Below are 16,700 nucleotides of genomic sequence, written 5' to 3' on the forward strand. Positions count from 1 at the left end.
TCTTAATGGAGTTTTTTATATCTTCTATATGAAGTATCATGTCTTCTGCAAGTAGTAATAACTTCTTTCTATCCTGTCCTTATTCCTTTTATTTCTCTCTCTTGTCTTATTTCTCTGCCTGATTTTTCAAGAAATATTTTGAATAGGGGAAGTGACAAGGATCCTTGTCTTGTTCCTGACTTTAATGCGAAAGATTTTAGTTTTTTTTCCTTTTATTATAATTGGATGTTGGTTTTTCAGAGATGGCCTTTATTAGATTGAGGTAGAGACTGTGTATTTTAAGTTTCTGAAGGGTTTTTATCATGAACCTGTGTTGGACTTTATGGAAAGATTTTTCTATATCTATTGAGATGACCATGTGGTTTTTGTTTTTGGCTCCATCGATGTGGTGTATTACATTTATTGATTTGCATATGTTAAACCATCCCTGCATTCCTGGGATGAATTCAAGTTGGACATGATGTATAATCTTTTTGATGATTTGCCACATTCTATTTGCCAGTATTTTATTCAGAATCTTTGCATCAGTGTTCATTAGTGAGGTTGACCTATAGTTCTCCTTTTTGTTTGGATCTTTCTCTGGTTTTGGTATCAAAGTAATATTTGCCTCCAGGAATGATTTAGAGTGAATTGCTTTTTTTTCAATTTCATTGAAGATTTTAAGTAGTATTGACATTAATTCTTCTCTAAATTTCTTGTAGAATTCAGCTGTGAATCCATCAAGACCTGGGCTTTGGTTTGTTGGTAAACTTTTATTATATTTTCAATTTTGATAGCTGTGGGATATTCAAAATTGCTATATGTTCTTGATTAAGCTTTGGTAGTTCATATATTTCTAGAAGTCTGTCCACTTCCCCTGTGTTTTCCACTCTATGTGAGTAGAGATTTTCAACGAAAGTATTTATGATCTTTTTTATTTCCATGGGATCTGTCATAATTTCCTCCTTTTCAGTTTTTATTGCATTAATTTGGGTTTTTGCTTTCTTTTTCTTTATAAGGTTAGCTAGAGGTTTGTGAATTTTGTTTATTCTCTCAAAAAATCAGCTTTTGATTCACTAATTTTTTGTACTGTTCTTCTAGTTTCAATTATGTTGATTTCTACTCTAATCTGTACAACTTCTTATATTCTATAAGCTTTGGGCTTAACTTGCTCTTCTTTTACTAGAAGCTTGAAATGAAGCATTAGTTTATTTGTGCTCATTCTGTTTTCTTGATATGACAGTTTATTGCTACATAATTCCCTCTAAGACAACTTTCATTGCATCCCATAAATTGCAGTATATTGTTTCTGCATTTTCATTGAATTGTAGGTGTTGCTTTATTTCTTCTTTAATTTCATCTGTAGCCCACTGGCTGTTAAGAAGGCTGTTATTTAATTTCCATGTATTTATGCATGTTTTGCAATTTCTTTTGCCATTAATTTCCAATTTTAATTCACTATGGTCAGATATTCTGCATCGGATAATTTCAATACCTATGCATTTACTTAAGAATGTTTTATGTGATAATATATGGTCTATTTTGGATAATGCCCCATATGCAGCTTAGAGAAATGTGTATGCTAATGTGATTGGGTGGAACACTCTGTTAACAGCTACAAAGTCTTATCGCTTGCAGGTATGATTCTATTCTATTATTTCTTTGCTGACTTTTTGTCTAGTTGATCTGTCTCTTTGAGACAATGGGCTGTAAAGGTCCCATTATACTTGTGTTCTTGTGTATTTTATTTTTCATGTCCATTAGTATCTATTTTATATACTTAGGTGCTCCTGTATTTTGTGCACACATCTTTATAATTATTAGTTCTTCATCTTGAATTTTTCCACCAATGAGTACGTAGTGACCTTCTTTATCTCTTTTAATCATTTTAGGTTTGAAGTTCATGTTGTCTGCCAATAGAATAGTTACCCCTGATTTTTTCTGGGTTCCTGTTGCATGGGATACTGTTTTCCATTCTTTGACTTTTCATCCGTAAGTTTCCTGTTGGGTCAGATGTTTTTCTTGTATACAGTATATTGCTGGATCATGTTTCTTGAATCATTCTATCAACCTATTTTTGATAGGGGAATTGAGGCCATTTGTAGTTATGGATACAACTGATATGTACTGGCTCAACTTTGCCATGTTATATTCCAGTTGTTTTCTTCCTGCACTTCCCCCTTGTTCAATTGCTTGTCCTACCTGGTGATTTCTTTCTGTTGCTGTTCTTGAGATTGTGGTCATTTTTATCTCTATTTAGTATGTCTTTCAGTACTCTTTCTAGTGTTGGTTTGGTGGACATGAATTTCTTCAGTTGTTCTTTGTCACGGAAGTATCTTGTATCTCCATTAAATTAGAGTGAAAATTTTTCTGGGTACATCAGTCTCAGTTGAAATTTGTTTTTTTCAGGGCTTGAAATACCTCCCTCTAAGATCATCTTGAATTGAGGGTTTGTGCTGAAAAGTTTGCTGTGATTCTAATGGGCTTTCCTTGATAGACGAGTTGTGTCTTTTCTCTAATAGCTTTTGGTTATTCTGTTTTTATGCTGTATGTATGAGATCTTAATTATTATATGTCTCAGTTTAGATTCATGTTTGTTGTGATTGTTTGGCATTCTATATGCCTCATTTATCTGCATATCAGATTTTCCTCCCATGTTTTGGTATTTTCTGCTATTGCTTCTATGAATATTTTAGATATGTCATTTGCATTGACTTTTGCATCTTCACCGATGCCTAGTCATCTTACAGTGTTCTTGGCATCATTTTGAAGCTGTTGAATTTTCATTTCATGCTGCTTTGTTATTTTTAAAAGTTCTATCCTTTCATGATTGCTAATTGTGATCTTGTTCTGATGGTCCAAATCCTATCCTCTGTTTCATTTAGATGGTTCTAGCAGCTCTGAATAGAATTTTTCATTTCTTGGATGTCTCCCTGAGTTTGTTTCATGAATTCTGCTTGTTTTATATATTGTTCATTCAAGGTTTCAATGCGTTTCTGATGCTCCTGTACTTTTTTGTCTATTTCTTCTTTAGCTGTGCTCAGTAACTCCCTTACTAAGGTTATTGTTTTTATCTTTACATGGGAAAGTATTTCTAATTTGATATATTCTATAGTCTCATGGAGTTGTTTTTTTTTTATTTCACTTTCTATCATTTCAGAGATTTCTGGTGTCTTACTTTTGAAGTCCTCTATTCCAAGGTCTTCTATACTTGCTCCTGGTTGACTAGATGTTTGAGATTGCATTTTGCTTTTTTGTTTTTTTATTTTCCCTTTTGAGTTAATATTTGGTTCTTCAATCCCACTAGTGTCAACTGTTGGTAGTGTGCATCTTGGAGTCCTCATGTAAGGTTGATGTTAGTCCAGTTGCTGAGTCCCTAAATGAAGGGATGGACCAACCACCTGACTTCCTACTGCAGGGCCTGTTGGGTAAGCCCTATATTCTTCCTGGGCTGACAAGCCAAGTAGTATTGATGTAGGTTAACTTTTATTTCCTGCTATTACTTTATCATCAGGTTATTCCAGACTACAAAACCTCCCTTTCTATAGTGTTTAGGTCAGCTGAAGCCCTACTGTATTCTTATTGTGTGTCTCTTGATTTTCTCCAAGTTGAGGCAGTCTTTATTGGCACATTTCTCCCCTGGCCTGAGGTTTTTTGTGAGTAGGAAGGGGTCACCCATACTCTTGCCATACTCACGAAGGTCTTATAGTTAGTTGAAGAAAGCTTTATTCCTGGCCTTATTTACCCACTGTACACCTTTATTTTAGAGGCATACTCTGCACACTGACTGGAGCTTGCTGTGATCTTCTGTTTGGTTGAGGCAGTTATTGAATCTCCCTTCAAAGTAGCATAGTTAATATTCTGTATTCCAAGGTTCTGGGAGAAAGGGTGGGAGCTGAAGATTAAGTGTGCTATTAGGACTAGGATGTAAGGAATGTCCTTAAGGGTGCAGCAGATGTCCTGGATCCAGGCATCTGCTGGCTGAGGGCCAAGGTCCCAGCATGGCATTCCTTAGTGCTGACTGCAGTCATGCAGGAAAGAGACGGCTGTTTGGGCCAATATCTGAGGTGGGAGTCACACAGGAAGCTCACGGTGGCCTCGGCCAATGTCTCTGTGTGGTATGGTGTTCATCACTGCAGGCTGGAGTCATTCCTGTTTCCTGGATTTGAGTGATGTTTTAAGGCTTCCCGGATGCACTGGGAATCATCTAGCCAACTTTTGGCTCCCTAGCCACACTGCTGGCAACTGCTTGCCACTTGGAGCTCACTGGGAGTGGGCCTGTTGGTCCTCAGGGAACTCTGTGTGTCCTTTGGTGAGTTCAGACACAGGGCATGGTCTTACTGCTTGAGAGTGAAGCTCTAAGGCTTCCCAGGGCATTGGTTATCAGCATGGTCTTACTGCCTAGGGTGAAGTTCTAAGGCTTCCTTTGCTGCTTGGAGGTGGCTGGGCATGGCCTGGTTAGGGCCACTGCTACCTCCTGTGGGTGTTAGGGTGATTTCAGACTCAGGGCATGCTCTAACTGCCTGGCTGCAAAGTTCCAAATTTTCCCAGTGTGCTGAAATTCAACCCATGCATCTGTCAGGGTACAGGACTGGATTCTCAGGTCTGCCTGCTGCTTGGAGTTGGGTGGATGTGGCCTAGTTAGGCCAGGAGGTATCTCCTATGAGTCTTATGGTGATTTCAGATGCAGGGCATCAAGATAACCTTTGAAATTAAAAAGCAAATTCAACAGAAGAGATGCTCTCCAGTATGTGCAATGGATACCTAGTGAATTAAGGGTCATTAAAGTAGAACCTAGTAAAACTGCTCCATGAAAAGAAAAGTGATATTTAAAAAATTGAAAAGAATTAGGAGATATAAACTGCATTTTGTGAAGCTCAAGAATCTGGCCCATAACTGTTTTGCAAGAAAAATAATGGAAGAATAATGGAAAATACTTGTTTAAAAAGATTATTTCTATGAGTTTTAATTTAGGTTTAAAGAAGGGATGCAAATATGCAGATTTAAATATTCTAAGAAGTACGAATAACACTGAAAATAGTATAATAAATATAAAAGGTGATAAAATTACAACATGTGGTATTCATGATTAATGAATAGATTTTGGCTGTTCCTAGATGAGTGACTAAGTAAAATGATGAGTATTAACCCACTTCACCACAGCATTTTGACTCTTACATATATCCTACTACACACGTCTTGCTATATTTAAATATATACAGTAAATTTATATTTATATACAGTAATATATATATGTATATTTATATACAGTAATATATATTTAAACATATACAGTAAATTTGATTTTAGACAATACCTTGAAAGCAATAGAGAAAAACAAAAACCAGATTTGCCTACAAGGTAGCAATAAATACATTGATACAATTTTTCTCATCAATAATGGTAAGTACTGTCAATAAAATAGAAAGCACCATCAGAATTGAACTCCAGATAATATGTTAGTCAGATACACAAATATTCAGGTATTAGGATCTCACCATGTATATGATTTTTTTCTTGGTATCAGGAATCAAATTCATAAGCTTGTGCTTGCCAGGCATGTGCTGTTTTGCTGAACTTCATCCCTGGCCTTATATGTTCTTCTTTGTCTTACTTTGTTGCCCTGTGGAGTAAACTCAGTGCTTTGTATATGCAAGACAAGTGTTGTGCCATAGAGTCACATTCCTGGTCTTTGTACATTCTTAAAAGGTGAACTTCAGCTAAAAGAAAAGTAAACTTAGAGGAATGACACTATGTTAGAACAATAACAGCAATGGATAGTCAGGGTTTAAATACTTTAAAGGGAAAAATCCTATTGCATTTTCTAATCAATCTGTCTCAGAATTTGAAATGAGTATCAAGTCACCAGATAGGAAGGTGCATTCTCACTTGAAAACAGATCCTTCACTGACTAACCTGAGATTATTCTTCAATTCTGAAAAATCTATGGATAGTGGGTAAAACTAGGTAATGATACTTTTGTAAAAGATCATTTAATATGTTGTTTATTTTTGAATGCATTCTTCTGTTCCATGAATACACACACTTGTCTTTATTCTGATTCCATGGTATTTAAAAATATTTTTTAAAAATTTATAACAAAATCATTGTATGTATTTATAGTATACAATCTGGTGTTATGATAAATATTTGCATTGTACAGTGATTAAATCATGCTACTTGACATATGCACTACCTTTGATTAGCAATCTTTGCAATACATTTTGAAATTGGGAAGTGTAAAGTTTTCAGATTTATTCTTCTTTCTCAGCATTACTTTTGGTTAGTTGGACTCATTTGTGCATTTTTCTACTTATTTTAAAAATGCTATTGGGATCTTTGAAAAGGATAGGATCAAATTAATACATACTCTAATCTATAGATTGTGTAATGTAAATATTTGAACAATATTACATTTCCTAGTCAATGAATGTGGGATAGTTTTCCACTTATTTGTGTCTTTATTTTCTCTCATCAATGTATTATTTCAGTCTACAAATCTTGCACATTCTTGGTAGATTTTTCCTAATTATTCTTTTCATACTATTCTACACAGGTTTTTCTTAATTTTCTTTTCTTATTGATTTTCATTATGTAGAAAGCAGCTGATTATTGCTTGTGATATATTCTGCAATTCTGCTGAATTTAACTGGCATGAAGGTCTTTTTTTGTGGAACCTTACACCTAAACTCATCAAAGTATACACTTAATAACACCCTGTTCTTTGTGGGTCAGTTATACTTCAAAAAAGCTGTCAAAAGTTTAATCTAATGAACTGAATCATTACATCAATACACCTGAGATTACAAATAAAAGAGTCTGAATTCGCTTTCAGGTTTCAGGTGGGATGCATTGTGGGGGAGATGATGCAGAACTTGTATTAGTTATATGGTAAGTACATAATAAATAAAAAATAGCAGTTGAGTACATGACTAAACCACTGTGTGCATAAATGAATAAGTTAACATTTATGTGTCATAAAATATTAGACATATCAAATGGTATGAAAAATACTTGTTGACTATGATTACTTGATTTTTATCACAGCATTAAGAAAACCCACTGGAAAAACTATTTGCCTCTATTTTCTTTGCATGGTTTCACTTCCTTCTCTACTGTGCACAGTCCCACTTCAGAGTGTATAGGGAACCTCAGCACTGTCCCCAGGTGTCATGCAGTGCCAGCTCTCTCTTGGACCTATGTGCCTCATATTTTACTTTTTCTTCAACCTAACTTGCCTCAACTCTGTATAAATTTTACCTTTTAGTCAGCACAAGATTGTGGGACAAGATTTTAGGATGTGCTGTGTTTGCTACTAGGGCTTCTAAACAAAGAGAGCTAAGCCTTCATTTTTTCATCCTTATCTTCACACAACTTTCTTCAAAGCCAAGATGACCCTGTGTCCTGAACACCTTCATGAGGATAATCAAGAATCTGAATTCTGACATCTCTGTTCCTACTCAGGCTTTTGTTTTGGCAAAGCAAGTGACTCATGGCAAGAGAAGTCCTGATGTTGTTGCTTGGTAGTGGACTGTGTAGAAATTAGGTGTGCAAGGCTTCTTTGCTGGTGTCATCTTTATAGCCTACTGAATGAACTGTTGCCTTGAGCTAAGTTTAAAAGCAAGATGGGGATAATCACAATGCAGCCCTGGTATGAGTGAGAAACTGTGGTTCAGACTTGCAAACATTGGCTTTATGGAGAAACGCTAATGTCTCCCAGAAATGGCACAGAATCTCAGTACATTCTTCTCTCTGGTGCTTCTTGCCTAGAGAGCTTGTCTCTCTGTGATGCATGCAGATGTTTCAGGAACCATGCAGATGTCCTTGATGTCCTTTGAAGCTATCTGCCTGTTGATGCCACATCACTGTTACTTGTGTGTAGGAAACTGAGTCAGAGGAAATTGAGCTTGCACACTTCCTAAGTAACACCAATATGTTTTTAAATTTTGTTTATGCAGGTGAACGTAAAGCATGTGAAATACATTGAACCATGGGCATTTCATCAAAATATAAATTCTTATGCCAAAAATATAATGTTAATATGAATAAGAAATAACATAAACCACTGCTGTTGCATGTGTGTTGTACTAAAATAGTAGAGAGCTTTGTAATGTATTGCAGCCTGGGACTGTTAATGGCTCTGTATTTAAACATTTGGATGACTTTTATGACTTTTTGGTCTACACAGTGAGGACTCATCTGAATTCTAGGCTTATTAAAGTTGTGAACTACCTATTTCCTGTAACAGAGAATGCTTAATATTTGTGTGATATAGTAGAAACAGTGATAGCATCTTAGACTTGGAATTAGTGGTTATTATATTTTCTGCAAGATGTTTTGTGCGAACTTATACTTAGTGAATGTCTAAACAATTATTCTTAAATTAAGATTTTGTTTAGAGTTCAAAATGTTCCCATAATGTATTCTAAATATATATATATATATATATATATATATATATATATATATATATTCATGGCATGTAAAAAGAAGACAGGAGATGATATCTTAGAGCAAAAACTTAACAATAGTTGGTAAAACTACAGCTGACTTCTTTCCCCAGTAATGATTTATGTGGTGCTAGGGAAGGCATAAATGTAGGCAGAAGTCATGAGTTATTGCAAATCAAGAACTCTGCCAGTTACAGGAAGACACTGCTACTTACAGGACCTTATGTATCAGCTGCAGCTGGCATAGTTCTCCTGAGCATTTGTCACTCAAAGTTCTAAAAGACAGGAGCCATCATAAAGCTATGTTTTACTAACAAATGCCAATTTCCCTTCAAAAATTGATACAAATAAGGCTAAATAATTTTGTTTTTGTTATAAATTGTGCCATGGAATTTATCATATTTGATTCTTGATCCAAGTCTGTGTTTCTAGAGTCCACAACTGTTTTAAGTGCTTTGCCTTCATGTAAATGAATATGATCACATCCATACACACACACACACACACACACACACACACACACACACACACACACACAGAGAAGCATCCTTAAATGTGAGGTTTCAGAAACCAGATAAGGAAAATAAAATAAGAAAGTGGAGGGTGGATATTGGAAAGGGATAGTGATAGCGCCACAAGACAGAGGAGGTAGAGACATCAAGGTTGAGTTGGGTAAATAAATAAAAAGAATTCATGTAGGAGGAAAGTTGAGCAACTGTGAACTTTTATTATGTGTATTTTAACGATATAAATAAAGGTTGAAGGCTTTGGGTGAAGTGATCTTTTAGAATCACACTGCAGCATTTCTGAGGTCATTTGAAAGAAGTCAGAGAGGTAAAGGGAAATACTAAAGTTAGGCCAGAGCACACATGAAGGGTGAAATAGAAGTCCCAGGGGTGAAGCTTCACATTTCTTTTCTGGTACAGAATTTGTATGGGGAAGAGATTTGTCAGTTGCAAGAGAGGAAGTGACTAGAGAGTACCAAGAAGGAGTTGCTAAACTCAGAGATTAAAAGCAAGCTGTGGAGCTAGAACTTCTTTCTACAGTGAAATGCTGCTCCTGGAACTGGCATTTTTTGCAGTTCTCTTCCCAATTGGTGACACTCAGGAAGGTAAGTGGAACACTGGGTGCCCCCTGCAGTAGTGTAGGGTGTCTAGAAAAGACAGGCTACATTAACACAGGTGTAATTGGGGGTAACACTCTGACCTTTCCTGTCTCCAGGTCTCTTCCACCATTCTGGATATTGAGGCTGGAGTCTGAGGCTCTGAGGCTTTTAAATCATTCAGGCCTTCTGGGGTCTACAGACTCCAGGTGTTTGTTTCTTGCATCATTTTAATAACATGCTTTCTCTTTCCCCTTTGCTTCTCTTTCTCTTCACCATTTTATCTTTCTTTTCTCCACAGCCTTCCAAGAACCAATCTCTTTCCATATCATTCAAATCACATCTTTTGCCAACAATTCCTGGGTGAAATATCAAGGTTCAGGCTGGTTAGGAGATTTACAGATTCATGGCTGGGACAGTGATTCAGGCACTGCCACATTCCTGAAGCCCTGGTCTAAGGGCAACTTTAGTGATGAAGAAGTATCTGAAGTGGTGGAGCTATTTCGGGTGTATATCTTCGCATTCATTCGAGAAACAAAAGCCCATGTGAATGCCTTGCAGATGGAATGTGAGTCCAGACCTTATGCCTGGGGATTTTCTTAATGATTTGTCATGATTCAGATTACTATCTTTTTCATCCTTGTCCTCTCATCTTTGCTGAAGTGTTTGCACATGGCTGTCTAGAGCAGTCTCTCTGGTTTGCTGCCTCTGCACTCATTTCTGATTGATGAAGAATTCTACTTTGAGGCCTGTTTGTCTGCTATAAATTCATCCCTTACTTTCAAATCCATGGGACCCTCCTTTTCCCTTTGGAAAGCTGTTCTTGTGTCTCCCTCACACTTTCCTTATCCTGCACCTCCCCTATGTCATTGAAACATTGTATATTTTTCTATAGTTTCTCCATCCTGGCTTGAATGCCTCTATGTATACTTTTTTTTCTGTAACTGTAAGTCATGTAATTATTTAGTGTGGTGAACCACACATTCCTGATTTTATCTTTACTCACATCAAAATTCTAGGTCCATTCCACATCTTGCTCTTTTGTTTTCCTTGTACACAGACCCTTTTGAGATCCAGGGCATTGCAGGCTGTGAGCTGCATTCTGGAGGTGCCATTGTAAGCTTTTTGCAAGGAGCCTTTGGAGGACTGGACTTTGTGAGTTTCAAGAATTCTTCTTGTGTTCCTGCCCCAGAAGGTGGCAGCAGGGCACAGAAGGTATGCAAACTACTTGCTCCATATCATGATATCAGCTACACAGTGGAGAAGCTGCTGTATGAAACCTGTCCTCAATATCTCCTGGGTGTCCTTGAAGCAGGAAAGGCAGAACTACACAGGCAAGGTTAGTCCTTTTGTGTTATATTTCTGTCACTTTCTTCAAGCTCAAGTGTAGAAAGATGTGTAAGGTGAGTGGGGTCCTCAATATCTTATTTCATTCCCAAAGAATTAAAGGCTCACTGTCCAGACTTGTAGGTGTTTGGATTAACATGATTTGTGTTAGAATACTAATCTGATATTTTCCTGCTTTTTCTTGACATAGTAAAACCCAAGGCATGGTTGTCCAGTGATTCCACTCATGAGCCTGGCCATCTGCAGCTGGTGTGTCATGTCTCTGGATTCTACCCAAAGCCTGTGTGGGTGATGTGGATGCGGGGTGAGCAGGAGCTGCCTGAAACTCAGAGAGGTGACATCCTGCCCAATGCTGATGACACATGGTATCTCCAAGCGACCCTGGATGTGGTGACTGAGGAAGCCACTGGTCTGTCTTGCCGAGTGAAACACAGCAGTCTAGGAGGACAGGACATTGTCCTCTATTGGGGTGAGAAAGAAATAGGGTTAGAATGGAAATGGGGAGCCACAATGGTGAAGGAATTGGGATAAAGAAGGAGAAAACAGAGGAAATGAAAGGAAGGTGTTAGGGAAAATTTACTATTTAGCTAGAGAGAGCAAGACCTGGAATAATGTGGGATTTAAAGTAACATACTCTGTTCTCTCTTCCAATTGTCAGGACACTCCAATCCCATTGGCTGGATCATTTTGGCAATAGTTTCCTGTTTGATCTTTTTCCTGTGTTTTGCATTATGGTGTTTTAGACGCTTGTGAGTTTTTATCACTTATGTATCTATTTCATCTACCCACTTAACCTTCCCGCTATTCAATAGTTTACAACAAATTGCCCTATATCTTTTCAGTATTTCTAACTCTAATTTAGAAAATGTGGTGCACTACACATAACCTAAAAGTTACTGTATTTGCCATTTTTATTCTTTTAAATATACTCATGTAGTTTGCAATTATTATCTTTATTCATCACCAGATATCCTTTTGATCTTTCAAAATTGAAATTATCTTCATATTGAACAGCTCCCCATTTCTGGCTTATCCAGGCCATGGCAGTAACTGTTTCACTTTTACCACTGTAAATTTGACTGTGTTATGTGTGTCAAGTGAAATCACTGATATTGTCGTGTTTTGACTGAACTATTTCACTTAGCAGAATATCTTTAAAATTTACTTATATTCCTACTTGCATCAAAATTTCCTTTCTTAAAAATACAAGTGGTAAAGAAAAACTGTTGTTCAACAATGTTGAACACTCTTGTTAATTTGAGAAATGCAAATTAAAAGAACACTGATGTTTCTGGGTGATAGCCAGAAAGAATGGCTATCATCAAGAAATCAACTAATAATAGCTGGTGGGGCTTTGAGGCAAATGGAAACCTTTTTCATTTCTGGTAGGAGTACACAGTGTACAATCACTGTGGAAATCAGTGTGGAGAGTCCTTAAAAAAATAGGATTAGAAGTCTCATTCAACCCTGTTATTTCCCTTCTGGATACTTTTCCAGAAGAATGAAAACATCATACCAGAGAAATATATGTGCAAAATTTGTAATAGCCAAATCTTGGAAACAACCCAAATGTGTATTAACCAAGGAATAGACAAAGACATTGTGGTGATTTTATGCAATGGGAGTACTTTTCAGCTAGAAAGAAGGATAAACTTGAGGATTTAATAGGAAAATTGTTTTAACTTGAGACCATACTCTTAAGTGAATAAATGAGACTCACTTGTGTAAATATTATTTTATCTCCCTAATGTAAGAAACTGGAAGTGTACATTAAATACCAAGTCCACAATAGATATTATGAAATGGAAAGAAATTGCTCCAAAAGGAAAAACACCTGGGATAGGGGAAAAGAGGAAAGAAGGAAGGGAAAAGAAAAAATAAAAATAGACACAGGCACAGAAACACACTCATAATTGTTAAGATAGTCATAATAATTTCTTTTACTTCACTGGAGAGCAGTTTGTTCTTGTATTGTTTGATCAGATTTTCATGCTTATATCTATCTGGTAATCTGAGCAAGTGTTCTGAAGACAACAAATCACAGTATATTAACCATTGTTAATTTCCTATTACATTGTTATGAAATTCTGGATCACTGCTTTTATTGTTTTTTTTCCTCTTTAAAATGAAAATTCCTTCCTTCTTTAAGTCAAATAATGTTCCGTTGCCTGCACATACTGTGCATTCACTCATCCTTTGGGAACACTCGAGCTACCCTGTGCATTGTGAGTAATGCTGTGCATGTACTGATACCTTTTACTAAAAACTGTTTTGCTTGTGTTCTTACAGGCCATATGAAGGCATCTTCTGAGACCTCATGGTGTCATATTGAGTGATTGGATTTCACAATGAGAAGCCCAGAAAGTTAGTTGTTAATACAGTAATCAATCTTGTTATATTTCATAAAATAACTACTGCTTTTAAATAACATTGTAAGATAAACCACAATATATATCAGTATAAAATGAACTTATTTTGAAATGGTATCAACAGTAGTTCCACCCGAATGTCATAATTTATCAGATGTATTCCCTGCAGTCCTTAAAATGACAAGATGTTTTATCTTTTTTATTTTGTTGATTTTGTGTGTCATTTTAATTTATTTTCAAGTAGGAAACTGCAATTACAGTACCATATCTTATTTATCTTGTTGAGAATGCATGTAGGTGGACTCAGTTTGTGAATATTTTGTTTAGGGCTATGGATTTGTGTTCTTTTATTTTTTGCCATGATCTTGTCAGGTATTGATGTTAAGGAAGTTTTGCCTACTAAAATATGTTGAAAAATGTTCCTTCCATTTTGTCCCTGGAGTACGCAGAAATGTACATTTTTGTTGTTGCAATGATTTGTCAGAAGAGTTTTTAAATAAAGTTTTAACTTTTATAGACTATTTAAAAAAATAAGTGTACCTCTATTCACATAATCCGTTTGGATATGCATTTTTGTCAGCATAGTAATTTGTAGTTTTTGTACATTGTTCAAGTTATCCAAATTACGTTTATTTCTAATAACTGGTTCATGTTTTTATGATCTTGTCAATGTCTGTAAGACTTTTAGTGTGTAATTATTTAAACTTGTATTGAAAATTTTTTTCCATCCCTTGTTCCTTTTACCTCATGCTCACCAGACAGGCACTTATGCCACTGATCTAAATCCCCAGTCCTCATATTTTTTATTGTTTCTTTTTTTTTTCTTGGTAATGGGGATCAATTCTAGGCTGTTCATGTGAGGCAAGGACTCTATCTCTGCACTACACTACCAGCCTACTCTTATTCTTTGTCTCACTGTGACAAGAGTTTTATCAATTCCTAAAGTTTTCAAAGAACTACCTTTTGACCATGTTGGGCCTGTCATTATATTATTATTATTTTCTCTCTGTTCCTTAGACATTATTTTTATATTCCTTTCACCACTTTCTTTTTTCACCTTTTTGTCTACTTTCTTTTTGTTATTTTGAGACAACATCTTGCTACTCCAGGCTGGCCTTGAATTTGCTTTGCAGACCAGGCTGGCCTCATATTCAAAGCTGTGTACTTGCATCAGCCTCCCTATTGCTGGAATAAGAGATGCGAGCCACAATGCTGAGTAATATTTCTGACTTGTTAATGTAGGTTCTTCAGTAACTTACTTTTAGCTGTTTTTTTCCTGTTAGGCGTTTCAAGATTTAAAAGATTCATTAAACGTGGTTTCAGTGCATATCTAAAATTTTGGTCTGCTGCATTACCTTTGTTCATGTATTTTCTAGTTTCCACTTTTTAGCATGTTAGGTATCTAGAATTTGCATTTCAGAACTTCCATACATGAGGAATTTTCTGGCTATCTTTTAATCACAGATTTTTAAAAATCATGATTACAGTGTTTCTGAGAAAATATTTCATTGTGTTCAGGCTTTTGAAGTTTATTTATATTGCTTTATGGGAAAACATATTAGTTAAATGAATGTTTCACACTCAAAAGTACTATGTTTCTCTTTGAAAAATTCTGAGTTTTAAACATATCATGGAGTCATGCTGTTTAAATCTTATACTTAGTGATTTCTTTGTATTCACAGAGGTATATTAAAAACTGTCAAATCTGAGCACTGTAAGCTGTCTCATTTTTTGTGACATCTTTTATTTTCAGACTTGATATATCCTATTCCATACAGAAATTTTTAAAGATATTACATCTTCCTTACACTACATACTCTCATTTATCTATAATGATGTTTCCTTTGTTTTAAATTGACTGCTGGGAATCAAAGTAGCCATCCCAGGTTCCTTGGGGTAAAGGTATACACAGTGTACTTTTTCCCATGTAATAGGTTACTTATGAATATGTCACATGTAATAGGTTACTTATGAGATATATGAATCCAGGGCAATTCAGGGCTTCAAGTCAAGTTAATAGGAAATCAAAAATGGTTATCATAATATATCCTGCTATCTTTGGAATAGCTGTACATGCCATCAAATTTAATACAAGTGGACAAACTGAAATGGAATAAAACCAAACTAAACAGAACAATGAAAGCAATATGTGTTTCATATTATAATAATAGATGAACAATGGCTACTGCCTTCCCTTTTCATACAGTTCCTCTTCTTGCACTTTCATGGGATGCATTGTAGACTTTGGGTATCACTAACTCTTTTAGTTTTTTTAATTTTGAAGAGGATAAAACAAAAGAGAGCAGTACAAAGCAAAACAGAATAGGACAATGAAAGCAATACAGCACTTCACAACAAGACAACTGGACATCAACGGTAGCTACCATAATGTCTATTTTCTTTGAAATAGTTGAGCATATCTTTATACACGATAATATCAAACATAACAAAATAGTATAAAACCATTCAAAAGAATGAAAGCATTACAGAATTTGAAAATGAAATAACAGGAATTGAATAATGGCTACTATAATATCTCATTTTCCTCAAAAAATTTGTGTACAGTGTCACACATAATAAAATCAAATGAAACACAAGAGGATAGAACCAATCAAAACAGAAGAACAAAAGCATGGTACGACTTGAAAACAAGATGATAGTAAATCAGCAATGGCTACCATAATGTCTTGTATTCTTTAAAATAGCTGTTCATACCATCACATAATAAAATCAAACAAAACAGAATAAAATCAATCAAACCAATGAATTAAAGCATTATGTGACTTCAAAGCAATATAAGAAACCATAATGACCCTAATATACCCCATTACATTAAAAATATCTGCCCCTATCATCTGACAGCATAAAATCTAACGAAACAAGACAGAACAATGCCAAACCTAACAAAACTGTGTAAAGAATGCAAGAGTTCAAGATAATACAAGAATATGACTCTAAACTGTTTTAGCCAGGTACATGATCTCTAATTTTGCCCGTTTACTTACAAGATCCTTCAGATTATTCTACTTTAACTTTTTATCGGTACCAAGGATTGAACTCACGACCGCCTGCTTGCAAGGCAGGTGCTTATGCCGCTGAGCTAAATCCCCAGCCCCTCTACTTTATAGTTGTGTAGTTTTCCACTGCATGAAAATACAGTATCATTTTTATCCACTTTGCAGTTGATGGGCAAGTTACCCTTGCTTTTTTCTTTGGTCTCCTGTCACATGAAACAATTGTTTTCTCTCCCTTGATTTTCAGTCTATGAATTTCCTTTCCAGTTAAATGTGTTTCTCATGTACAGTACATCGATGGATCTTGTTTCTTGATCCACTTTCCCTGGGTTTCTTTATATTGCTGACCTTAGGCTGTAAACATTAATGGTTACAGTAAGCATACATTGATTTGTATCTGCCCTGCTATCTTCCTTTTGTAGGCCCTCAATTTCCACCC

General features: G+C 35.7%; 1 protein-coding gene across 1 annotated transcript in view; it reads left to right on the plus strand.

Annotated features, from left to right (window-relative positions):
- Positions 1-14,953, plus strand: part of LOC100733491 (T-cell surface glycoprotein CD1b3-like) — a 351,357-nt gene extending 336,404 nt beyond the window's left edge. The window contains exon 6 of the mRNA XM_003466646.4: positions 13,168-14,953. Within this exon, the coding sequence (XP_003466694.2) occupies positions 13,168-13,189 (22 nt within the window). The 3' untranslated portion in view covers positions 13,190-14,953. The remainder of the gene's footprint in view (positions 1-13,167) is intronic.
- The last annotated feature ends 1,747 nt before the right edge of the window (positions 14,954-16,700 follow it).

Source organism: Cavia porcellus, unplaced genomic scaffold (assembly GCF_034190915.1).
Source record: "Cavia porcellus strain 051 isolate PalLab524CR breed Dunkin Hartley unplaced genomic scaffold, mCavPor4.1 scaffold_7, whole genome shotgun sequence".
NCBI classification, from domain to species: Eukaryota; Metazoa; Chordata; class Mammalia; order Rodentia; family Caviidae; genus Cavia; species Cavia porcellus.